Here is a 26440-nt window from a genome sequence, read left to right as displayed (position 1 = left end):
GGATTGCAGAGGTCTTGAAAAAGAAGGGTCAACACTGCAAATATTGACTCTTTGCATAAACTTAATGTAATTGTCAATAAAAGCCTTTGACACTTATGGAATGCTTGTAATTATACTTCAGTATACCATAGTAACATCTGACAAAAATATCTCATAACACTGAAGCAGCGAACTTTGTGAAGACCAATACTTGTGTCATTCTCAAAACTTTTTGACCACGACTGTAGATTGTTTTGCATTATGGGTAAAATGCAGAAAAATACTGTTAACTGTAATTGGAAGCCTCCTGTGAATATTACTTTACAGACTGTATTTATTTACAGTAATAGCTTATGCCTACTGTAGATTCAAATGTTCAGTTTCAGGGCCAACCTCATGCTGTCGGGTGAGACGCATTATGCTCAGACAATTTTAGCTTTTTTTTAAACGACGCTGAAGTGGAATACATTTTCAGCAGCTGCTGGGTAGGTACACTGTTAAACAATCTTGTTGTTTTAACAGTATTATACAATAAAACTAACAGTAATGTACAGTACTAATTATTTACAGTAAAGAGCCATAAATTGCAATGTACTCTGGGTGATTTTAAGCGTAGCTGGTAAATGATACCGTAAATTCCAATAAAACATTGGTTTAACAATATACATTTCTGTAAAGAAGTACTGTATTTCTAATGGTACTGTAATTCCACCCCACAGAATACAGTTCCCAACCGTATTTTTGGAGTGCCAAAACCTTATGACCACTAGTGGGTGCATAGTATTGTTGTTTCTGTCTCATTAGCATATTTTGAGGCGTACCTTGTAGAGGCTACATTTGTTGCACCTGTGAGTGAGAGTGCTGTTCCAATTTAACTGATATGTGGTAGTAATGTCCAAACAATATGTTTGTATAGGGGACATATTGGAGTGGCAGCAAGCCTCAAACCTTTAATGGTTGAGTAATTGCAATGTCCTTGGTCTGTTTTGCCCTGTAGTCTGCAAGTTTGGAAGCCTTTTTTAGGGCCTCTAAAAGTGCAAGTGATATTAAAATCCTTAAATCTGTCACGTGTAAGCTAGAGATATCTGGTTGTTGCATGGGCTGCGTCTCATTCCACGGCATCCATCTATGTCGTCCTTCCGCATCTGCGGTGGAAGGTGGCCAAGCTACAGCGGTGTTTGTCAGACCATGAGACGTCCCTAAAATCAGTCTTCCCGCGAAAGCATCTGTAGCATCCGAACGGTTTGGCCTGAAAACGAATATGACCACTCTATGGAAAGAGACTCTCACCAACACAATCCATTTTGCTCTACGACCCCCACGAGACTCGTTTGATGTCGGTCCCGCCAGTGTGCCAACTTCTATCTCTAGCGTCCAAACCGTTGCGGCTACAAACTAATATTCTCACGAACACGATGGTATTCTCCATTTTGCTCTATGACCCACACAATGAATGAAGGGAAGTATGGAGGTAATTTTGTGGCAAAAAAAGGGGTTAAATATGTGTCCAAAAAACAAAAATGTATTATATTTCCTAGATATAGGACACTTCAAAACCTTATTTGTTATGATTTACTGTTTTGCCATTTTATGAATGTGTTATTCAATGCGTTTCTATGGGCTATAGTAGTAAAGGCCAAAGTCAATATTTTATCAAATATCTTTTTGGGGATACCTATGGGGGTCCTAAAATTCCAAATCAAATCGCTAAATGATTCATGGTATGACCATCTTAACGCTGTAATATGCAAACACACATAAAATATTGTAAAATACAAACCCCTCATTTACTCTAATATGCAAATAAAGTGCAAATTCATCTAATAAAGTCTAAGCTATTGTAAGTCGGAATAGCCTATTTTATCTAGTTGGATTGATGTCAGTTCGTCACTTCCTGTTGAACGTGGAACGAGGGGGAGCTTGGTTTGTTATTTTGGAAAGTTTGTTGTTTTGAAAGTGTGTTGGAAAGTTTCTTAGTAGCTAGCTAACTTTTGAGTTTGGATCCCGCGACGCAGTTGGCATCAGTTGCTGGGACTGCTACTCTCTGTCCAGTGATCCTGCCAACCAAGGTCGGGTCTGAGGAGCTATTTGGCATAGCAGCTAGACTGGCTGTTAGCTAGCTGCCTATCAAGCTAGCAGGGTTTTCTTGAGGGCTTGAACGCAGCCCGCGACGCGGTTAGCCATTGTGGCTGGGACCACGGATTGTCTTGGATTTGTGGCTGTCAAGATCCCTGCTGTCTGTTGTTGTTTTCAATCTTTCCTGTGACCTGCCCTGTCTGGAACTGCGAGGAGTAACAGCGTAACCTACGTTGCTACCATGACAAAGACAAAATCCGGTGGGAGTACCGTTGAGGACAGTGGCGTCTCTACCACAGGTAAAGGATCTTTTAAACGATCAAAAATAGTTCTACAAGCAGTTGTTACAATCACAAGAAAATAGCTTCAAGTGTTTTGTCCAAATACTGGTGGATTCAACTAATTAAAAAATTGATGACCTGACCAGAGAGGTCCAGGACCTGAAGAACAGTTGCAGTTCTCCCAGGGTCAGCTCGATGAGTTGAAACAGGAGAACGGCAATATGACAGCAATCTGTAAGTCATTGAGAGAGGACATCAGTTCTGTGTGTGAATCCATGATAACAATGAAGGAGAAATCAACATGGTTGTGGACGGAATTGCACAATCTCCACATGAGACCTGGACGGAGTCTGAGGACAAAGTGAGGGAAATTATCTCGGAGAAATTGAAGATGGACCACAGGAAGATTGAGGTGGAGCGCGCCCACAGGACTGGAAAACCCATCACCGGCCCAGGTGACAGGCCCAGGCTGACTAGTGGTCAAGTTCCTGAGTTTCAAGGACAAGGTAGCTGTTCTGGAAAGAGCCAAGAACTTGAGAGGAACGTATACCTTCATCAATGAGGACTATCCTGAAGCTGTGCGCCAGAAGAGGAAATAACTTATCCCAGCCATGAAAGCTGCCAGAGCGCTTGGGGACATTACTTACATCCACTGTGACAGGCTCATTGTCCACCCTCCCTCCCAGAAGCCTGGAAGGGATGAGAGAGCCAAGCCTATGTGTTCGTAGCTTCAACCCCGCAGCACACACACACCAATTGATGAATGGGCTGCTGAATGTATCTTTTTTTCTCTTGCTTTGTTTGCTCTTTTCCATATTATGTCTATCTCTAATAAGCTACCCAGGAAAGGGCTGAAAATAGCCCATATTAATATATGTAGCCTTAGAAATAATGATAATGAAATAAACAACTTGCTAACATCAGATAGCATTCCATATATTAGCCATTTCTGAGACTCACTTAGATAATTCATTTGATGATACAGCAGTAGCAATACAAAGATATAACATCTATAGAAGAGACAGAAATGCGTATGGTGGAGGTGTTGCAGTATATATTCAGACCCTGTAATGCTTAGAGAACATCTTATGTCAAGTGTTATTGAAGTGTTGTGGTTGCAGGTTCACTTGGCACATCTAAAGCCTTTTCTTTTGGGGTGTTGCTATAGGTCACCAAGTGCTAACAGTCAGTATCTAAATAATATGTGTGAAATGCTTGATAGTGTATGTGATGTAAAGAGAGTTCTACTTTCTTGGGGACCTGAATATAGACTGGTTTTCATCAAGCTGTCCGCTCAAGAGGAAGCTTCTCACTGTAACCAGTGCCTGTAATCATTAATTAATCAACCTACCAGGGTGTTTGCAAACACTACAGGAACAAGATCATCCACATGTATCGATCACATTTTTACTAATACTGTAGAAATTTGTTCTAAAGCTGTATCCGTACCCATTGGATGCAGTGATCACAATATAGTGGCTATATCCAGGAAAGCCAAAGTTCCAAAAGCTGTCCTAGTGAATAAGAGATCATACAAAATATTTTGCTGTGACTCTTATGTGGATGATGTTAAAAATATTTGTTGGTCTGATGTGATTAATAAGGAGCATCCAGACGCTGCACTTGATGCATTTGTGAAATTGCTTCTTCCAATTATTGATAAACATGCACCTGTTATGATACTGACTGTTAGAACTGTTAAGGCTCCATGGATTGATGAGGAATTGAAAAACTGTATGGTTGAAAGAGATGGGGCAAAAGGAGTGGCTAATATGTCTGGCTGAACATCTGACTGGCTGACTTACTGCAAATTGAGAAATTATGTGACTAAACTCCACAAAAAGAAGAAGAAACTGTATTATGAAGCCAAGATCAATGATATAAAGAATGATGTAAATAAAACTATGGAGTACTTTAAATGAAATTATGGGCAGAAAGACAAATTTCATCATAAAACCATTTGATGCTGGCAATTATTTTAATGATTACTTCATTGGCAAAGTGGGCAAACTTAGGCAGGAAATGCCAACAACGAACAGTGAGCCTTCGTATTCATGCATAAAAAAACAAATAGTGAAAGAAAAGCATTGCAGGTTTGAATTTTGTAAAATTATTGTTATCGTTCAATAATGACAAACCTCCTGGCATTGACAACTTAGATGGAAAGCTAGTGAGGATGGTAGCTGACTCTATAGCCACTCTGTCATATATTTAATCTGAGCCTAGAGGAAAGTCTTTGTCCTAAGGCCTGAGGCCTGGAGGGAAGGCAAAGTAATTCTGATACCCAAGAGTGGTAAAGCAGCCTTTACTGGTTCTAACAGCAGAGCTTGCTGCCAGCTCTTAGCAAACTGTTGGAAAAAATGGTGAAGGATTACTGTAATACTATTCCAGGTATTCCTTAAATAGGTAGGGTTTCAAGTTTCTCCGGAAGGTGGTCAGTGACTCCGCTGTCCTGGCGTCGTGGGGGAGCTTGTTCCACCATTGGGGTGCCAGAGCAGCGAATAGCATTGGCTGGGCTGAGTGGGAACTGTGCTTCCGTAGAGGTAGGGGGGCTAGCAGGCCAGAGGTGGATGAACGTAGTGCCCTCGTTTGGGTGTAGGGTCTGATCAGAGCCTGAAAGTAAGGAGGTGCCGTTCCCCTCAAAGCTCCGTAGGCAAGCACCATGGTTTTATAGTAGATGCAAGCTTCAACTGGAAGCCAGTGGAGTGTGCGGAGGAGCGGGGTGACATGAGAGAACTTGGGAAGGTTGAACACCAGACGGGCTGCAGCGTTCTGGATGAGTTGTAGGGGTTTAATGGCACAGGCAGGGAGCCCAGCCAATGGAAGCTTCTCTAATGTCAAACATGTAAAGTGTGATGTAGCTCTCTAGGCGCTCTACTCTTTTCAATTTTTACCAATGACCTGCCCTGGCATTATACAAAGCATGTGTGTCCATGTATGCTGATGATTCAACCATATATGCATTAGCAACCACAGCTAATGAAGTCATTGAAATCCTTAACAAGGTGTTGCAGTCTGATTTGGAATGGGTGGCCAGTAATAAAGTGGTCCTGAACATCTCTAAATCTAAGAGCATTGTATTCGGTATAAATCATTCCCTAAGTTCTAGACCTCAGCTGAAACTGGTAATGAATGGTGTGGCTGTTGAACAAGTTGAGGAGACTAAATTACTTGGCGTTACGTTACCGTAGATTGTAAACTGTCATGGTCAAAACATATCGATTTAATGGTTGTAAAGATGGAGAGAGGTCTGTCTGTAATAAAGAGATGCTCTGCTTTTTTGACACCACACTCCAAAAAGCATGTCCTGCAGGCTCTAGTTTAGTCTTATCTTGATTATTGTCCAGTCGTGTGGTGGAGTGTTGCAAGGAAAGACCTAGTTAAGCTGCAGCTGGCCCAGAACAGAGCGGCACGTCTTGCTCTTCATTGTAATCAGAGGGATGATATAAATATTATGCATGCCAGTCTCTCTTGGCTAAGAGTTGAGGAGAGACTGATTACATCACTTCTTATTTTTAATGTAGTTCTGTCCTTGAGCTGTTATTTTCTATTAATGTTCTGTATTATGTCATGTTTCATGTTTTGTGTGGACCCCAGGAAGAGTAGCTGCTGCTTTTACAACAGCTATTGGGGATCCTAATAAAATACAAAATACCGCCTCCCCTCAATGAATTTAATTAATTAATCCATTCATTACAATTACCGAAAAAAGATTACTGTAATAGTATTGGTACTGTAAAACTGATTACGGTAACATGCTGCACTGTAAATTTACAGCATTATACTGGCAGCAGAGTTGCCAGACAATTTCTGTAATTGTATAAGTTCTTACTGTAAAACATTATACAGCATCCCTGCTGTAAAGCAATATTACAGTATTTACCTGGGAACTCTGCTGCCAGTATAATGCTGTACATTTACAGATAAAAGTTTTATAGTGTTAATAAACCAATTGCACATATTCCTGTTGTAAAACTGCCTCTCAAGCGCTCAATATTGGGAGTTGAGAAATAAATCTGATATTCAAAATTGTTCATGTCATTCTGACAACGTAAAAACAAATATTCTTAGAGTAGCCTAATTGACAAATAACTCCCATGCTGTCAACAGATCTTCCCTGAAACCTGAATATTTTAGCCTTACAAGTTTATAGATAAACATGTCTTGTTTTGAAGTTGCCTACGTTAGCCATTTGATCCCTGCTTCATTGAATGAGGAAATTATTTTATGTATTTGGTTGTAATTGTAATGTTGCAATCTTTTATAGGCTATGAAGGGTGGCTAACCAGGCTCCAGGAGAGCCTTAAAGGGGCAGTGTTGTATTTTGAGACAGGCTTCAATATGCAAAGAAGGCGGCAGGTAGCTCAGTGGGTAAGAGCGTTGTGCCAGTAACCGAAAGGTCGCTGGTTCTAATCCCCGAGCTGACTAGGTGAAAAATCTGTCGATGTGCCCTTAAGCAAGGCATTTAACCCTAATTGCTCCTGTAAGTCGCTCTGGATAAGAGCGTCTACTAAATGACAAAAAAAGCAAAAAAAAAGCCAATAAGCAGGGGGTAGCCTACATTTTTGTCTGATTCTCTCTATGGTAATAATAATGAATTATATTTTTTAAAGTGGTTCCTTGCATCATTCCTGTCCAAAGGACAAGTGGCTAAAAAGTTAATGTCAAGCCCTGAGTGGTATACCCTCACTGTATGCAGAAAAACAACAAACTTATGGTCAACCTTAAGTGATTTAGCTACACAAGTAAACACGAGCCTAGTACAGGTATGGTGAAATGTTTTGAGAATGACACAAATATTAATTTTCACAAAGTCTGCTGCTTCAGTTTTGATGATGGCAATTTGCATATACTCCAGAAAGTCATGAACAGTGATCAGATGAATTGCAATTAATTGCAAAGTCCCTCTTTGCCATGAAAATGAACTTAATCTCAAAAAAACATTTCCACTGCATTTCAGCCCTGCCACAAAAGGACCAGCTACCATCATGTCAGTGATTCTCTCGTTAACACAGGTGACAGTGTTGACGAGGACAAGGCTGGAGATCACTCTGTCATGCTGACGGAGTTAGAATAACAGACTGGAAGCTTCAAAAGGAGGGTGGTGCTAGAAATCATTGTTCTTCCTCTGTTAACCATGGTTACCTGCAAGGAAACACATGCCGTCATCATTGCTTTGCACAAAAAGGCCTTCACAGGCAAGGATATTGCTGCTAGTAAGATTGCACCTAAATCAACCATTTATCGGATCATCAAGAACTTCAAGGAGAGAGGTTCAATTGTTGTGAAGAAGGCGTCAGGGCGCCCAAGAAAGTCCAGCAAGCGCCAGGACCGTCTCCTAAAGTTGATTCAGCTGCGGGATCGGGGCACCACCAGTGCAGAGCTTGCTCAGGAATGGCAGCAGGCAGGTGTGAGTGCATCTGCACGCACAGTGAGGCGAAGACTTTTGGAGGATGGCCTGGTGTCAAGAAGGGCAGCGAAGAAGCCACTTCTCTCCAGGAAAAACATTAGGGACAGACTGATATTCTGCAAAAGGTACAGGGATTGGACTGCTGAGAACTGGGGTAAAGTCATTTTCTCTTATGAATCCCCTTTCCGATTGTTTGGGGCATCCGGAAAACACCTTGTCCGGAGAAGACAAGGTGAGCGCTACCATCAGTCCTGTGTCATGCCAACAGTAAAGCATCCTGAGACCATTCATGTGTGGGGTTGCTTCTCAGCCAAGGGAGTGGGCGCAATCACAATTTTGCCTAAGAACACAGCCATGAATAAAGAATGGTACCAACACATCCTCAGAGAGCAACATCTCCCAACCATCCAAGAACAGTTTGGTGACGACCAATGCCTTTTCCAGCATGATGGAGCACCTTGCCATAAGGCAAAAGTGATAACTAAGTGGCTCGGGGAACAAAACATCGACATTTTGGGTCCATGGCCAGGAAACTCCCCAGACCTTAATCCCATTGAGAACTTGTGGTCGATCCTCAAGAGGCGGGTGGACAAACAAAACCCCACAAACTCCAAGCATTGATTATGCAAGAATGGGCTGCCATCAGTCAGGATGTGGCCCAGAAGTTAATTGACAGCATGCCAGGGCGGATTGCAGAGGTCTTGAAAAAGAAGGGTCAACACTGCAAATATTGACTCTTTGCATAAACTTAATGTAATTGTCAATAAAAGCCTTTGACACTTATGGAATGCTTGTAATTATACTTCAGTATACCATAGTAACACCTGACAAAAATATATCATAACACTGAAGCAGCGAACTTTGTGAAGACCAATACTTGTGTCATTCTCAAAACTTTTTGACCACGACTGTAGATTGTTTTGCATTATGGGTAAAATGCAGAAAAATACTGTTAACTGTAATTGAAAGCCTCCTGTGAAAATTACTTTACAGACTGTATTTATTTACAGTAATAGCTTATGCCTACTGTAGATTCAAATGTTCAGTTTCAGTGCCAACCTCATGCTGTCGGGTGAGACACATTAAGCTCAGACAATTTTAGTTTTTTTTTTAAACGACACTGAAGTGGAATACATTTTCAGCAGCTGCTGGGTAGGTACACTGTTAAAAAAACGTGTTGTTTTAACAGTATTATACAATAAAACTAACAGTAATGTACAGTACTAATTATTTACAGTAAAGAGCCATAAATTGCAATGTACTCTGGGTGATTTTAAGCGTAGCTGGTAAATGATACCGTAAATTCCAATGAAACATTGGTTTAACAATATACATTTCTGTAAAGAAGTACAATAGCATTTCAGTCACTGTTCACAATGATTGATTGCGTATGGCCCTTGTACTTCTGCTTCGTTGCTAGTTTCCCTTGGTTTGTTAACAATAGATGGAATGCAATTTACTCCACTGGGGTAATAACTTTTTGACCCTCGCAACCTCTGCAGATAAGCTTTGTGCCTCTTATCTGCCTCATTTTTTCTCGCTCTCTCTCTCGCTCTCTCTCTCTCTTGCTCTCTCTCTCGCTCTCTCTTTCTGAGTGTAAACATTACACTCAGAAGTTCCAAAAGAATAAAGACATTTCAAATGTCATATTATGTATATATACAGTGTTGTAACAATGTGCAAATAGTTAAAGTACAAATGGGAAAATAAATAAACATAAATATGGGTTGTATTTACAATGGTGTTTGTTCTTCACTGGTTGCCCTTTTATTGTGGCAACAGGTCACAAATCTTGCAGCTGTGATGGCACACTGTGGTTTTTCACCCAGTAGATAAGGGAGTTTATCAAAATTGGGTTTGTTTTCAAATACTTTGTGGATCGCTGTAATCGGAGGGAAAGATGTGTCTTTAATATGGTCATACATTTGGCCATATCTCTCTCTCTCTCTGTCTGTCTGTCTGTCTGTCTGTCTGTCTGTCTGTCTGTCTGTCTGTCTGTCTGTCTGTCTGTCTGTCTGTCTGTCTGTCTGTCTGTCTGTCTGTCTGTCTGTCTGTCTGTCTGTCTGTCTGTCTGTCTGTCTGTCTGTCTGTCTGTCTGTCTGTCTGTCTGTCTGTCTGTCTGTCTGTCTGTCTGTCTGTCTGTCTGTCTGTCTGTCTGTCTGTCTGTCTGTCTGTCTGTCTGTCTGTCTGTCTGTCTGTCTGTCTGTCTGTCTGTCTGTCTGTCTGTCTGTCTGTCTGTCTGTCTGTCTGTCTGTCTGTCTGTCTGTCTGTCTGTCTGTCTGTCTGTCTGTCTGTCTGTCTGTCTGTCTGTCTGTCTGTCTGTCTGTCTGTCTGTCTGTCTGTCTGTCTGTCTGTCTGTCTGTCTGTCTGTCTGTCTGTCTGTCTGTCTGTCTGTCTGTCTGTCTGTCTGTCTGTCTGTCTGTCTGTCTGTGCATGCTCTTTTTTCCCTGCTGGAGGATTAGGCGATGCCTAGGCATGAAATGAATAGTCAGGCTTTTTATCCCTGCCCAAGCGTTTAGAGAAGAATGGATTTGCCTGGTCACTAGAACTGCGTCAACAAACGTGTGTGGTTGACGTCAAGGGTGGCACAGTGAGGGCATTGTTGCCTTTTAGTCACAATGATGTTTGTTTGTGTGAGATGGCTGGTTCTGCCTGAAGACTTAATGCACAGCTTCCTCTTCATCACATTCAGACAGCGCTTTGAAAAGTGACAGCTCCCAAGAGTTAGCGCGAGCCTGTGAGGCAGCAATAGTCTGACACGAAGAGAGCGCGCCATCTCACGCTAACCTCAGCCAGACCTGAGGTGTCAATCTCACAACACAGACACACACACACACACACACACTCACACAGCATGCCATAAAAGGGCCTCGCCGTTCAACCTCCCCTCTCTGTGTCATATGCGTTCCAATCAGCTGTTAGCACTTATATACAATATGCACAGCTAACTAATGGCCAGGAAACAACAGGGGTTGTGTCCCCAACTCCTCTGAAACTATTTAACTGTTCAAGCTCCATTGAACTCCAACTATCTCAGTTCCTTAATATGAAGCCTTGTGAAGTGGGGGTTAACGATAGGTCAGTAAAGTACATAAAAGGGCCACAGTTCTAACAGATCCTGCGAGAAATCAACCGGTTTATCGACTTCCAAAAAGTGGACTCAAGTAGCCTAAACTTTGGTGTGTTGACTGTAACAGACCTGCTACACTGCAAGTGTAACTTGTACAGTGTGAGACACTCTCATTCATTTCAATTAAACTTGGGTGTAAGCAGCATGGTTGAGAGGCTCGCGCTGCTCAATGTCAAATATTGCTCTGGTTTCATTTTCAAGAATTCAATGCACGCGGCTCACGCCGAGAACACTTGATCAAGTGGCGCTTACGCTCTGCTCACTCCGGAAAAGTCCAGTGTAGCTCCCCTGGAAGTCAGTTGTCAGTATGATTACATGGTTTTGTCATATGGAGACATGGCAGTATTGTTGATATTTTTAAGAATTAGGTGTGTATGATGATGTCATATGGGTGCCTATGCTGTTGCCAATAGGCTACGTGCTGTTAACCATAGGCTAGATGCTGTAGCCAAATTACTTGAGACACTAGCCTATTTAGGCAGTCTTCCATAGCCGTCTTTCGCAGCCACCTAAAGCGAAACTGATCTGGTTTATCCAAAGTTTGGCTCTTATCACAAGTTGTTTCATCTTCCTTCTCTGGGGTTGGGTTTCTTTTGGATATCTGGACTCACTCCCGTTCATACGTGATGGGCAAGTTGTTGATGTGGTTTTTGTTTCAATTCCACTGTGTCAAATTAGGAGCCTGCCCTTGGTCTGTGTGCTTCCTTAATAATGAAAGTAGCACTTTGTTGCTATATTGAATGGGGCAATCACAGGTAATATGTTTTGTTTTGTTGTGCATGTCTGTGTTTGCGCACATTCCTCTATGTCTGTATGGGTCCATCATGTCAATAAATGACTGGTTTGGGCAATATTTTATGTAGGCTAGAATGTCCCCTTCAAAGCAATTGAACTACTAATTTACCAAGGGTCATGCGTTGATTTACTCAATTAAAATGCTACAACAACTAGGCGCAAGTGTACTTACTAACCCCTAGTTGACATTAGGCTACATTTGAATTGACATGCCATAAATCACATTGACAGTATCTGTGGATCATTAGTTGATAGATCAGGCTTGTTAGCATGTTTATTGCAGTGCTTATGTTGACTCTTCATAAAGATGGATGTTGGGTGTTGGCAATACTTTCCCTTTGTTTTTCCAGTTTTTCTTCTTTCATGGCCTGTGGATAGCGTCATAGTAACCTGCGGGGAGACAATGACTAAGAAGCGCTGTGAATTCTCTCTCTCGCTCGCTCTCTCGCTTTCAATTCAAAGGGCTTTATTGGCATGGGAAACATGTTTACATTGCCAAAGCAAGCGGAATAGATACTAAACAAAAGTGAAATAAGCTGTCAGAAATGAACAGTAAACATTACACTCACAAAAGTTTCAAAAGAATAGAGACATTTAAAATGTTGTATTATGGCTATGTAGATAGTGTTGTAACAATGTGCAAATAGTTGAAGTACGAAAGGGAAAATAAATCTCTCTCTCTCCCTCCCCCCTTCTTTTTCTCCATGCAAGGCCAGTATTAGTATTGTATTATTAGTATTGAAGGATCTCAGGGCGGACACTCTAACCACAAGGCCACTAGAAAGACCAAGCCACACTCTAATTGGTCCCTTTAGCTGGACTGAGGAATTTCATGGGGGTCTGGCAAAAAGGGTGTGACAGATATTAACGACGCACAATATATCAACCTTCATATTGCTATATTTCTATGCTGATATTGTGACAATATTTTTTAGGTCTATATTGTTGCCTAAACCAAATGTGATGCCCCCATTGTGTAACTTTTACAAAGTGTCAAAAAATTACAGTAAAGAATTGTGGCTGCATTCATGATCTGCCCAGAATTTTCGTATCGGTGCATCCTTAGGCCTACTAGTCCGAAAAGAGGTGTCTGTTTTTACGATGATGCGCCACTTACTGTAGGCCTACATGGTTAACACAACCCAAGACAGGTCTTCCATTTTACATTCTTTCCCCCTTCTGTTAAAATAGCTGCAAGAATGGAAAGTTCACCCAGGACAGGGCCCGAAACCTACCTCCATTTGTCAAATGTAACCCAAGTCCCCTGTGCATCGCTCATTCAGCGGTCAAGCCTAATTACAAATGCGCGGGTGTGTCTTTTTACTTTCTGAAGGGCTTCCAGGTGTATCGTTATAGAGCCCCAGAGCACACCGAAGGAGATCAAAGCGCTGCCCTATGGGCGTCAGCTCCTGTTACCCCAAGCGCTCAGCTCCTGCCCTTTAATTGATTAAGTCATTCTCAAGCCCACACCCCACCCTAGATCGCATATTGCACCGCAAAGTGCTCTCTTGCCTCCACCTTTCAAAACACTACATAAACAGCACTCAATCTCCAGGTTCTGGACAATACAGTCCCCACAATCAACAAGCTCAACAGCTGTTACCACATTTCTCTCTGTCCCAAATGGCACCCTATTCCCTATATAGTGCACTACTTTTTACCAGTGACGTAAGGGTGCCAATCCTGGACGCATCCACTATTTCATATTGCTAGTGTATCCCAGAGCTGGAACAGCAGGCAAGGCTGTTCCCTGTTCCCACCTCGTTATTAACTAACCCTCTGCTGACAAAGGCCACTGGACGAAAGCCTATTCTTGAAAGGTAATGAATACTTGTCTAGAGTTCATTATTTAGAGCAACACAGCAAAGGAGAGAGGCTGACGCACAGAGAGAGGAAATCACCTGGGGTTAGCTGGTGAAAATATATTTGGCCTCCCCAGGGGTGAAACGGAGAGATGGGGTTTGGGCAAAAATAGTGTGGGGGGAAAGTAACCAATATCCCCTGTTAGGCTTCAATTACTTGCAATTTGCATTCCTTGCAAGGTAGAGAGATGGTTAGGGCCATGGTCAACTAACCACGGAGCCTTGCAGACTTATTGGCTCAGTCGTCTCTGTAGGAACCTGCTGGCATAAACAAACATGAATCGGTGTGTGTGTACGCGTGTATACTTGCATGCAGTGTTTTCCCTAAGCGTCAGCCAAATAGCCAGTTACAGACTCATTTTCTGCACGATTTCTTCCAAATTCATGCTATCTTTAAAAATATTGGTGTGCCTGACTAGCACAGCCTGAGTGCCATAGATAAAAACGGAGCACAAAAATGCTAACCTCTGTTATTGAAATGGTGAGAGGTTAGCATGTTTTGGGGGTATGATATTTGTGCGTGTGTAATTTTCTCACTCATCATTATTCAAGATTCATTCAGGACTCTCCGTAATCATGGTAACATCCACATTAATGTAGAAGTGTATAGAAACATTTTATATTCTTATTTTCAATAAAAGTGACTCCAAAATTACACAATACATTATTTACCATTCATTTCTATTGGGCACAAAATAATCTGAAACACAACCAAAACAAACAGCAAATGCATCCAACAAGTCCAACCTGGAATGCATTTCAATTAACAGGTGTGCCTTCTTAAAAGTTAATTTGTGGAATTTCTTTCCTTCTTAATGCGTTTGAGCCAATCAGTTTTTTTGTGACAAGGTAGGGGGGTATACAGAAGATAGTCCTATTTGGTAAAAGACCAAGTCCATATTATGGCAAGAACAGCTCAAATAAGCAAAGAGAAACGACAGTCCATCATTACTTTAAGACATGAAGGTCAGTCAATTCAGAAAATGACAAGAACTTTGAACGTTTCTTCAAGTGCAGTCGCAAAAACCATCAAGCGCTATGATGAAACTGGCTCTCATGAGGACCACCACAGGAATGGAAGACCCAGAGTTACCTATGCTGCAGAGGATAAGTTCATTAGAGTTACCAGCCTCAGAAATTGCAGCCCAAATAAATGCTTCACAGAGTTCAAGTAACAGACACATCTCAACATCAACTGTTCAGAGGAGACTGTGTGAAACAGGCATTCATGGTGGAATTGCTGCAAAGAAACCACTACTAAAGGACACCAATAATAAGAAGAGACTTGCATGGGCCAAGAAACACAAGCAATGGACATTAGACCGGTGTAAATCTGTCCTTTGGTCTGGAGTCCAAATTTGAGATTTTTGGTTCCAACCGCCGTGTCTTTGTGAGACGCGGTGTGGGTGAACGGATGATCTCCGCATGTGTATTTCCCACCATAAAGCATGGAGGAGGAGGTGTTATGGTGTGGGGGTGATTTGCTGGTGACACTGTCAGTGATTTTATTTAACCAGCATGGCTGCCACAGCATTCTGCAGCGATACGCCATCCCATCTGTTTTTGGCTTAGTGGGACTATCATTTGTTTTTCAACAGGACAATGACCCAACACACCTCCAGGCGGTGTAAGGTCTATTTTACCAAGAAGGAGAGTGATGTATCAGATGACCTGACCTCCACAATCCCCCGACCTCAAGCCAAATTGAGATGGTTTGGGATGAGTCGGACGGCAGAGTGAAGGAAAAGCAGCCAACAAGTGCTCGGCATTAGTGGGAACTCCTTCAAGACTGTTGTTAAAGCTGGTTGAGAGAATGCCAAGAGTGTACAAAGCTGTCATCAAGGCAAAGGGTGGCTATTTGAAGAAACTCAAATATAAAATATATTTTGATTTGTTTAACACTATTTTGGTTACTACATGATTCCATGTGTTATTTCAAAGTTTTGATGTGGTCACTATTATGCTACAATGTAGAAAATAGTAAAAATAAAGAAAAACCCTTGTATGAGTAGGTGTTCTAAAACTTTTGACCAGTAGTGTAAGTGAATTTGTCCCAATGCTTTTGGCCCCCTAAAATGGGAGGACCATGTACAGAAAGTGCTGTAATTTCTAAACGGTTCACCCGATATGGATGAAAATACCCTCAAATTAAAGCTGACAGTCTGCACTTTAACATCATAGTCATTGTATCTAAAGTGCTAGGGTACAGAGCCAAAAAAGGTAATAAATATTGGTCACTGTCCCAATACTTTGGAGCTCATCCTAGAGGAAAACCTGCTTCAGTCTGCTTTACACCAGACACCGGGAGAGGAATTTACCTTTCAGCAGGAAGATAGCCTGCAACACAAGGCCAAATCTACACTAGTTGGTTACCAAGAAGACAGTTAATGTTCCAGAGTGGCCAAGTTAGAGTTTTGACCCACATCAGCTTGAAAATCTATGGCAAGACTTGAAAATTGCTGTCTAGCAATGATCCCTAAGACCTTGACAGAGCTTGAATAATTTTGAAAAGAGTAGACAAATATCACACAATCCAGGTGTGCAAAGCTGTTAGAGACTTACTCACAGCTGTAATCACTGCCAAAGGTGATTGTAACATGTATTGACTCAAGGTTGTGAATACTTATGTAAATTAGATATTCCTGTATTTAATTTTCAATATATGTGCGAACATTTCTAAAATCATGTTTTCACTTTGTCATTATAAAGTATTGTGTGTAGATGGATGTGAAAAAAAATCAATTTAAACAATTTTGAATTCAGGCTGTAACACAACACAAAATGGAATAAATCAAGGGGTATAAGTACTTTCTGAAGGCATTGTTTTTTTCAAAATTGCTCAAGCTCAGTAAATGCCGTTGGGAATCATTGATGGGTAGCAATTTTCAAACCTTTTAAGTCAGGACAGGGACTGGACCACACAGGAACACTCAACACCTTGGTGTGTCTTTGGCATTAACGTTTGTGTAATTGTCCCGCTGAAAAATAAAACTCTACGTATGATATAAATGGCAGTGTGTCACTTTGGTGGTGCTATCTTCCACACCTAACAAAAGAGTCCCAAGTTTAGCTCTGATTGAGATAAAAAAACAGTCAGCTAATAATATATAATAAAATAATAACTTATCAATAGAATTGTTTTCTTGTGAAGGGAATCTAAGCTAGGGTTGCAAATCCCAGAAGTTCCCAGATTTCCCAGAAAGTGACTTTCCCAGAATTTGGGGAAAGTGGACGGAATGTTGCAACACTAATCTAATCTTATTTATTTTTGTATTATTTGAATTTCAGTTCACTTCCTGTATTGACTGGTCATGAAATGAATTGACATCAAATCAAATTGTATTTATTACATGCGCCCAATACAACAGGTGTAGACCTTACAGTGAAATGCTTACTTACAAGCTCTTTCCCAACGATGCAGTTAGATAAGAAAAAAACACATGAGAAATAAAACCATATACAAGGAGTACCATATCAATGTGCAGGGTTATGTGGTAGATATGCACATGTTTATTTAATCCTTATTTCACCAGGTAAGTTCACTGAAAACATATTCACAGCAACAACCTGGGGAATAGTTACAGGGGAGATGAATGAGCCAATTGGATGCTGGGGATGATTAGGTGGCCAGATCAGGAATTTAGCCAGGACTCCAGGGTTAACACCCCTACTCTTAAGATCCGTGCCATGGGATCTTTAGTGACCACAGAGAGTCAGGACGTCCCATCCGAAAGACGGCATCCTACACAGCGCAATGTCCCAATATTTTTTTTTATTTGACCAGAGGAAAGTGTGCCGTCGTACTGGACTCCAACACCACTTCCAGCAGCATTTGGTCTCCCATTCAGGGACCAACCCTGCTTAGCTTCAGAGCTAAGCCAGCAGTGGGATGCAGGGTGGTATGCTGCTGGCTGCAGGGTCATACGTTGCTGGCATACCTACATGTAGGCAGGGGTAAAGTGTCTAGGCATCAGGATAGGTAATAAGAGTACAAAGTAGCAGCATCGTATATGGTGGGTGTATGTATGTGTCAAATCAAATTGTATTGGTCACATACACGTGTTTAGTAGATGTTATTGCGGGTATAGTGAAATGCTTGTCCTTCTAGCTCCGACAGTGCAGTAATATCTAACAATTTCACTACATATACCCAATACACACAAATCTGAGTAAGGAATGAATTAAGAATATATACATACAGTGGGGAGAACACGTATTTGATACACTGCCGATTTTGCAGGTTTTCCTACTTACAAAGCATGTAGAGGTCTGTAATTTTTTATCATAGGTACACTTCAACTGTGAGAGACGGAACCTAAAACAAAAATCCAGAAAATCACATTGTATGATTTTTAAATAATTAATTTGGATTTTATTGCATGACATAAGTATTTGATACATCAGAAAAGCAGAACTTAATATTTAGTACAGAAACCTGTGTTTGCAATTACAGAGATTCCTGTAGGTCTTGACCAGGTTTGCACACACTGCAGCAGCAATATGACAGACAAATTGAGAGAAAAAAATCCAGAAAATCACATTGTAGGATTTTTTATGAATTTATTTGCAAATTATGGTGGAAAATAAGTATTTGGTCACCTACAAACAAGAAAGAGTTCTGGCTCTCACATACCTGTAACTTCTTCTTTAAGAGGCTCCTCTGTCCTCCACTCGTTACCTGTATTAATGGCACCTGTTTGAACTTGTTATCAGTATAAAAGACACCTGTCCACAACCTCAAACGGTCACACTCCAAACTCCACTATGGCCAAGACCAAAGAGCTGTCAAAGGACACCAGAAACAAAATTGTAGACCTGCACCAGGCTGGGAAGACTGAATCTGCAATAGGTAAGCAGCTTGGTTTGAAGAAATCAACTGTGGGAGCAATTATTAGGAAATGGAAGACATACAAGACCACTGATAATCTCCCTCGATCTGGGGCTCCACGCAAGATCTCACCCCGTGGGGTCAAAATGATCACAAGAACGGTGAGCAAAAATCCCAGAACCACACGGGGGGATCTAGTGAATGACCTGCAGGGAGCTGGGACCAAAGTAACAAAGGCTACCATCAGTAACACACTACGCCACCAGGGACTCAAATCCTGCAGTGCAAGACGTGCCCCCCTGCTTAAGCCAGTAAATGTCCAGGCCCTTCTGAAGTTTGCTAGAGTGCATTTGGATGATCCAGAAGAGGATTGGGAGAATGTCATATGGTCAGATGAAACCAAAATATAACTTTTTGGTAAAAATTCAACTCGTCGTGTTTGGAGGACAAAGAATGCTGAGTTGCATCCAAAGAACACCATACCTACTGTGAAGCATGGGGGTGGAAACATCATGCTTTGGGGCTGTTTTTCTGCAAAGGGACCAGGACGACTGATCGGTGTAAAGGAAAGAATGAATGGGGCCATGTATCGTGAGATTTTGAGTGAAAACCTCCTTCCATCAGCAAGGGCATTGAAGATGAAACGTGGCTGGGTCTTTCAGCATGACAATGGTCCCAAACACACCACCCGGGCAACGAAGGAGTGGCTTCGTAATAAGCATTTCAAGGTCCTGGAGTGGCCTAGCCAGTCTCCAGATCTCAATCCCATAGAAAATCTTTGGAGGGAGTTGAAAGTCCGTGTTGCCCAGCGACAGCCCCAAAACATCACTGCTCTAGAGGAGATCTGCATGGAGGAATGGGCCAAAATACCAGCAACAGTGTGTGAAAACCTTGTGAAGACTTACAGAAAACGTTTGACCTGTGTCATTGCCAACAAAGGGTATATAACAAAGTATTGAGAAACTTTTGTTATTGACCAAATACTTATTTTCCACCATAATTTGCAAATAAATTCATTAAAAATCCTACAATGTGATTTTCTGGATTTTTTTTCCTCATTTTGTCTGTCATAGTTGACGTGTACCTATGATGAAAATTACAGGCCTCTCTCATCTTTTTAAGTGGGAGAACTTGCACAATTGGTGGCTGACTAAATACTTTTTTCCCCCACTGTACAGTGGGGAGAACAAGTATTTGATACACTGCCGATTTTGCAGGTTTTCCTACTTACAAAGCATGTAGAGGTCTGTAATTTTTATCATAGGTACACTTCAACTGTGAGAGACGGAATCTAAAACAAAAATCCAGAAAATCACATTGTATGATTTTTAAGTAATTAATTTGCATTTTATTGCATGACATAAGTATTTGATACATCAGAAAAGCAGAACTTAATATTTGGTACAGAAACCTTTGTTTGCAATTACAGAGATCATACGTTTCCTGTAGGTCTTGACCAGGTTTGCACACACTGCAGCAGGGATTTTGGCCCACTCCTCCATACAGACCCTCTCCAGATCCTTCAGGTTTCGGGGCTGTCGCTGGGCAATACGGACTTTCAGCTCCCTCCAAAGATTTTCTATTGGGTTCAGGTCTGGAGACTGGCTAGGCCACTCCAGGACCTTGAGATGCTTCTTACGGAGCCACTCCTTAGTTGCCCTGGCTGTGTGTTTCGGGTCGTTGTCATGCTGGAAGACCCAGCCACGACCCATCTTCAATGCTCTTACTGAGGGAAGGAGGTTGTTGGCCAAGATCTCGCGATACATGGCCCCATCCATCCTCCCCTCAATACGGTGCAGTCGTCCTGTCCCCTTTGCAGAAAAGCAACCCCAAAGAATTATGTTTCCACCTCCATGCTTCACGGTTGGGATGGTGTTCTTGGGGTTGTACTCATCCTTCTTCTTCCTCCAAACACGGCGAGTGGAGTTTAGACCAAAAAGCTCTATTTTTGTCTCATCAGACCACATGACCTTCTCCCATTCCTCTTCTGGATCATCCAGATGGTCATTGGCAAACTTCAGATGGGCCTGGACATGCGCTGGCTTGAGCATTTGGACCTTGCGTGCGCTGCAGGATTTTAATCCATGACGGCGTAGTGTGTTACTAATGGTTTTCTTTGAGACTGTGGTCCCAGCTCTCTTCAGGTCATTGACCAGGTCCTGCCGTGTAGTTCTGGGCTGATCCCTCACCTTCCTCATGATCATTGATGCCCCACGAGGTGAGATCTTGCATGGAGCCCCAGACCGAGGGTGATTGACCGTCATCTTGAACTTCTTCAATTTTCTAATAATTGTGCCAACAGTTGTTGCCTTCTCACCAAGCTGCTTGCCTATTGTCCTGTAGCCCATCCCAGCCTTGTGCAGGTCTGCAATTTTATCCCTGATGTCCTTACACAGCTCTCTGGTGTTGGCCATTGTGGAGAGGTTGGAGTCTGTTTGATTGAGTGTGTTGACAGGTGTCTTTTATACAGGTAACGAGTTCAAACAGGTGCAGTTAATACAGGTAATAAGTGGAGAACAGGAGGGCTTCTTAAAGAAAAACTAACAGGTCTGTGAGAGCCGGAATTCTTACTGGTTGGTAGGTGATCAAATACTTATGTCATGCAATAAAATGCAAATTAATTACTTAGAAATCATACAATGTGATTTTCTGGATTTTTGTTTTAGATTCCGTCTCTCACAGTTGAAGTGTACCTATGATAAAAATTACAGACCTCTACATGCTTTGTAAGTAGGAAAGCCTGCAAAATCGGCAGTGTATCAAATACTTGTTCTCCCCACTGTATCAGTGTGGATGACGGATCACCACCTCAAGCTGAACCTCAGCAAGACGGAGCTGCTTTCCCCCCCGGGAAGGACTGCCCGTTCCATGATCTCGCCATCACGGTTGACAACTCCGTTGTGTCCTCCTCCCAGAGTGCAAAGAGCCTTGGCGTGACCCTTCACAACACCCTGTCGTTCTCCGCTAACATCAAGGCGGTGACCCGATCCTGAAGGTTCATGTTCTACAACATTCGCAGAGTACGACCCTGCCTTACACAGGAAGCGGCACAGGTCCTAATCCAGGCACTTGTCATCTCCCGTCTGGATTACTGCAACTCGCTGTTGGCTGGTGTTCAACCTTCCCAAGTTCTCTCACGTCACCCCGCTCCTCCGCACACTCCACTGGCTTCCAGTTGAAGCTCGCATCTGCTACAAGACCATGGTGCTTGCCTACGGAGCTGTGAGGGGAACGGCACCTCCGTACCTTCAGGCTCTGATCAGTCCCTACACCCAAACGAGGGCACTACGTTCATCCACCTCTGGCCTGCTGGCTCCCCTACCTCTGCGGAAGCACAGTTCCCGCTCAGCCCAGTCAAAACTGTTCGCTGCTCTGGCACGCCAATGGTGGAACAAGCTCCCTCACGACGCCAGGACAGCGGAGTCACTCACCACCTTCCGGAGACACTTGAAATCCCACCTCTTTAAGGAATACCTGGGATAGGATGAAGTAATCCTTTTTTTTTTATAATAAAAAACATAGTAAAGTGGTTGTCCCACTGGCTATCAGAAGGTGAATGCACCAATTTGTAAGTCGCTCTGGATAAGAGCGTCTGCTAAATGACGAAAATGTAAATGTGGATGGGGGGTGCACCCTCTGCTGTTTCCTGAAGTCCACGATCATCTCCTTTGATTTGTTGACGTTGAGTGAGAGGTTATTTTCCTGGCACCACACTCCCAGAGCACTCACCTCCTCCCTGTAGACTGTCTCGTCATTGTTGGTAATCAAGCCTACTACTGTAAGTATCATCTGCAAACTTGATAATTGAGTTGGAGGCGTGCTTGGCCACTCAGTCATGGGGGAACAGGGAGTAGCGAAGTGGAGGTGTTGTTTCTTACCTTCACCACCTGGGGGCAGCCCGTCAGGAAGTCCAGGACCCAGTTGCACAGGGCGGGGTTCAGACCCAGGGCCTCGAGCTTAATGATGAGCTTGGAGGGTACTATGGTGTTGAATGCTGAGCTATAGTCAATGAACAGCATTCTTAAATAGGTATTCTTCTTGTCCAGATGGGATAGGGCAGTGTGCAGAGTGATGGCGATTGCATCATCTGTGGATCTATTGGGGCGGTAAGCAAATTGAAGTGGGTCTAGGGTGGCAGGTAAGGTACAGTGAGGGAAAAAAGTATTTGATCCCCTGCTGATTTTGTACCTTTGCCCACTTACAAAGAAATTATCAGTCTATAATTTTAATGGTAGGTTTTTTTGAACAGTGAGAGACAGAATAACAACAAAAACATCCAGAAAAACGCATGTAAAAAATGTTATAAATTGATTTGCATTTTAATGTGGGAAATAAGTATTTGACCGCCTCTCAATCAAAAAGATTTCTGGCTCCCAGGTGTCTTTTATACAGATAACGAGCTGAGATTAGGAGCACACTCTTAAAGGGAGTGCTCCTAATCTCAGCTTGTTACCTGTATAAAAGACACCTGTCCACAGAAGCTATCAATCAATCAGATTCCAAACTCTCCACCATGGCCAAGACCAAAGAGCTCTCCAAGGATGTCAGGGACAAGATTGTAGACCTACACAAGGCTGGAATGAGCTACAAGACCATCGCCAAGCAGCTTGGTGAGAAGGTGACAACAGTTGGTGCGATTATTCGCAAATGGAAGAAACACAAAATAACTGTCAATCTCCCTCGGCCTGGGGCTCCATGCAAGATCTCACCTCGTGGAGTTGCAATGATCATGAGAACGGTGAGGAATCAGCCCAGAACTACACGGCAGGATCTTGTCAATGATCTCAAGGCAGCTGGCACCATAGTCACCAAGAAAACAATTGGTAACACACTATGCCGTGAAGGACTGAAATCCTGCAGCGCCCGCAATGTCCCCCTGCTCAAGAAAGCACATATACAGGGCCGTCTGAAGTTTGCCAATGAACATCTGAATGATTCAGAGGAGAACTGGGTGAAAGTGTTGTGGTCAGATTAGACCAAAATCGAGCTCTTTGGCATCAAGGAGGAGGAATGCTGCCTATGACCCCAAGAACACCATCCCCACCGTCAAACATGGAGGTGGAAACATTATGCTTTGGGGGTGTTTTTCTGCTAAGGGGACAGGACAACTTCACCGCATCAAAGGGACGATGGACGGGGCCATGTACCGTCAAATCTTGGGTGAGAACCTCCTTTCCTCAGCCAGGGCATTGACAATGGGTTGTGGATGGGTATTCCAGCATGACAATGACCCAAAACACAAGGCCAAGGCAACAAAGGAGTGGCTCAAGAAGAAGCACATTAAGGTCCTGGAGTGGCCTAGCCAGTCTCCAGACCTTAATCCCATAGAAAATCTGTGGAGGGAGCTGAAGGTTCGGGTTGCCAAACGTCAGCCTAAAAACCTTAATGACTTGGAGAAGTACTGCAAAGAGGAGTGGAACAAAATCCCTCCTGAGATGTGTGCAAACCTGGTGGTCAACTACAAGAAATGTCTGACTGTGATTGCCAACAAGGGTTTTGCCACCAAGTACTAAGTCATGTTTTGCAGAGGGGTCAAATACTTATTTCCCTCATTAAAATGCAAATCAATTTATAACATTTTTTAAATGCGTTTTTCTGGATTTTTTGTTTTGTTTTTCTGTCTCTCACTGTTCAAATAAACCTACCATTAAAAATTATAGACTGATCATTTCTTTGTCAGTGGGTAAATGTACAAATTCAGCAGGGGATCAAATACTTGTTTCCCTCACTGTAGAGGTGATATGATCCTTGACTCGTCTCTCAAAGCACTTCATGATGACAGAGGTGAGTGCTACGGGGCGATAGTCGTTTAGTTCAGTTACCTTTGCTTTCTTGGGTACAGGAACAATGGTGCCCATCTTGAAGCATGTGGGGACAGCAGACTGGGATAGGGAGAGATTGAATATGCCCGTAAACACACCAGCTAGTAATATACTCGGAAGCGGTGGGTGGTGTGCGCGCCTCCCAAGTCGAACCAGCAGGCTGCCTCGAGTGCCTCTGGAATCAGTTAAATTGCTCTGGGGTGAGCGAACAAAGGATTTGCTTCGGGGAAGTCATATTCCTGGTCATAATGCTGGTAGTTCTGGTGAGTTACCGCCGCTCTGATATCTAATAGTTCTTCCTGGCTGTATGTAATGACACAAAACATTTCCTGAGCTAATATTGTAAAAAAAACAAATACATAAAAAAAAAAATACCGCAAAGTTTTGTAAGAGCTAGTCGCGAGGACTCCATCTCCGTCGGCGCCATCTGAGTCATCATGTCAGTATGTGTAGGTGTGTTAGCAAAGTATTAATTGATGAACACTGTGTACTGTATGGTTGCATTCACCCCCAATTCTTACAAGAAATGTAACATGCTTGCTATAGCTGTGCTCTGTTCTCTGGTTCTCTTTCCCCAGCTCAGGTCAGGATGTCCAGAGAGCCAGTGTAATCATCAACCTGCCAAACCTGGTGCGTCAGAATCCAGCAGAGACCTTCCGACGGGTAGTGCCAAAAGTTCGGGTGGGCCAATTAATCTGTTCTATTCTAAAGCCTAATATTCATATTAACCACGTTACTGTGGTAAAACCACATTTTATGACTGAATAGAAAAAATAACTAATGACAAATGTCCATTAAATTATAATTATTCCTTTTTGGTGTATGTTGTGACTACATGTCCACAGTAACAAATGGCAAAGGTCAATAAACCTCTTCACCCCTAACCCTTCCCCACTCCTAACCCCTTCTTGCCCTCTGACACAGGAAGTACTACATGTAGCCGGGGCAGACATGCAGCTGGCGGCGGCAGGCTCCTTCCTGACCTTGCTCCAGGATGACATTGTCCTCATCCAGACGCACACCCACTCCATCCTACAGATCGTTCTACTTAACCTGGACCACCGCGATGCAGGTCAGCATGGTTCTTATAAGCTGTATATAACCTGTCATAAGCATGACATAAGCGATGCCATGAGCAATTATGATGATAATAACTTCTGCAAAGTTACTACAACTAGCTTAACCTGGACCAACGAGACACAGGTCAGCATGGTTCGTATAAGCATAACATAAGAGATGTCATAAGCAGTCGTGATGATAATAACTTATGACAGGCTACCCAACTGATTCGACAAGACCATGGCAGGAAGTTAACTACTTAAAGTTGTCTTCAACGTGTCATTAGCATGGCATTAGTAAGGAAATAACTTATGCCAAACCAGACTGATTAGACAAAAACCAAGGAGGTAAGGTTGGGCGATGTCGTGATTATGTACCCATAAAACATTGTGATATACAATGGTATTGCCCCTATTGGCCAACACCCCCCAAAAAAGACAAACGTCAACAACAGCAAAAAATCTGCTATAGCGCGAAGTCGAATGCTACAACAACGTGCCCTCTAAGCTGCGCACTGCCACACAGAAGAAATATCAGCCCGTGCAGAGAAGCACGAGATTGAACTTCACTCAACTTTCTAGAGTTTTCCCCTTCAGTTAACACTATTAACGTTTTGCTCTACTGTGGGAATTGTGATAGAATCAATGCAATATTAGCCACTTTTAATGTAACATACTGAAACAAAACGAACTATGCAAGACTTAGTGTGCAAAACTAACTGTGCAAGAGATTTTCTTGTAGGCAGAGCGGATTGGAGTAGGATTCTATTGCATTGACAGGCACACTCAGACCTAACCTGTGCGCCATAACCAATCAGAGCTGCAGTAGGCCTATATGCAAATAGCCATTGCCATATATGGATCTGTGCCATTCACTTTGAACTGGACTGTGTTTAGGTTATTGATATTGTTTGTTCTCTATCATTATTAGTCCCCTGGCTGCCTTACATTTTTAGGCTATTCAAACAACTTTTTGAGATTTAATTCATTGTTTGATCGGGAGAAAAAATCCATGCATAAAATGATGAAAGCATAGCATATAGCCCAAATTCATAACCTATTGAATGGAGAGAAAAGGGAATATAGTCTCAGTTTTTTAAAACCGCAAGACACAAGATAGTTAAGGAGTGTCCGTTATTTTAAAAAAGGAATAGGTTTAGGAATTAGCTTAAAGGGACATATCTAACATTTTCAACTTC

General features: G+C 42.5%; 1 protein-coding gene across 1 annotated transcript in view; it reads left to right on the top strand.

Moving 5' to 3' along the window:
- Positions 1-26440, top strand: part of ppp4r4 (protein phosphatase 4, regulatory subunit 4) — a 139130-nt gene that overhangs the window by 47771 nt on the left and 64919 nt on the right. The window contains exons 3-4 of the mRNA XM_084150816.1: positions 24762-24864; positions 25108-25255. Coding sequence (XP_084006942.1) covers positions 24762-24864; positions 25108-25255 — 251 coding nt within the window. The remainder of the gene's footprint in view (positions 1-24761; positions 24865-25107; positions 25256-26440) is intronic.

Source organism: Coregonus lavaretus (assembly GCF_964263955.1).
Source record: "Coregonus lavaretus genome assembly, chromosome: 33".
Lineage (NCBI taxonomy): Eukaryota > Metazoa > Chordata > Actinopteri > Salmoniformes > Salmonidae > Coregonus > Coregonus lavaretus.
The sequence above is the reverse complement of the archived record's forward strand: the minus strand, read 5'-3'. Positions and strand labels throughout refer to the sequence as shown.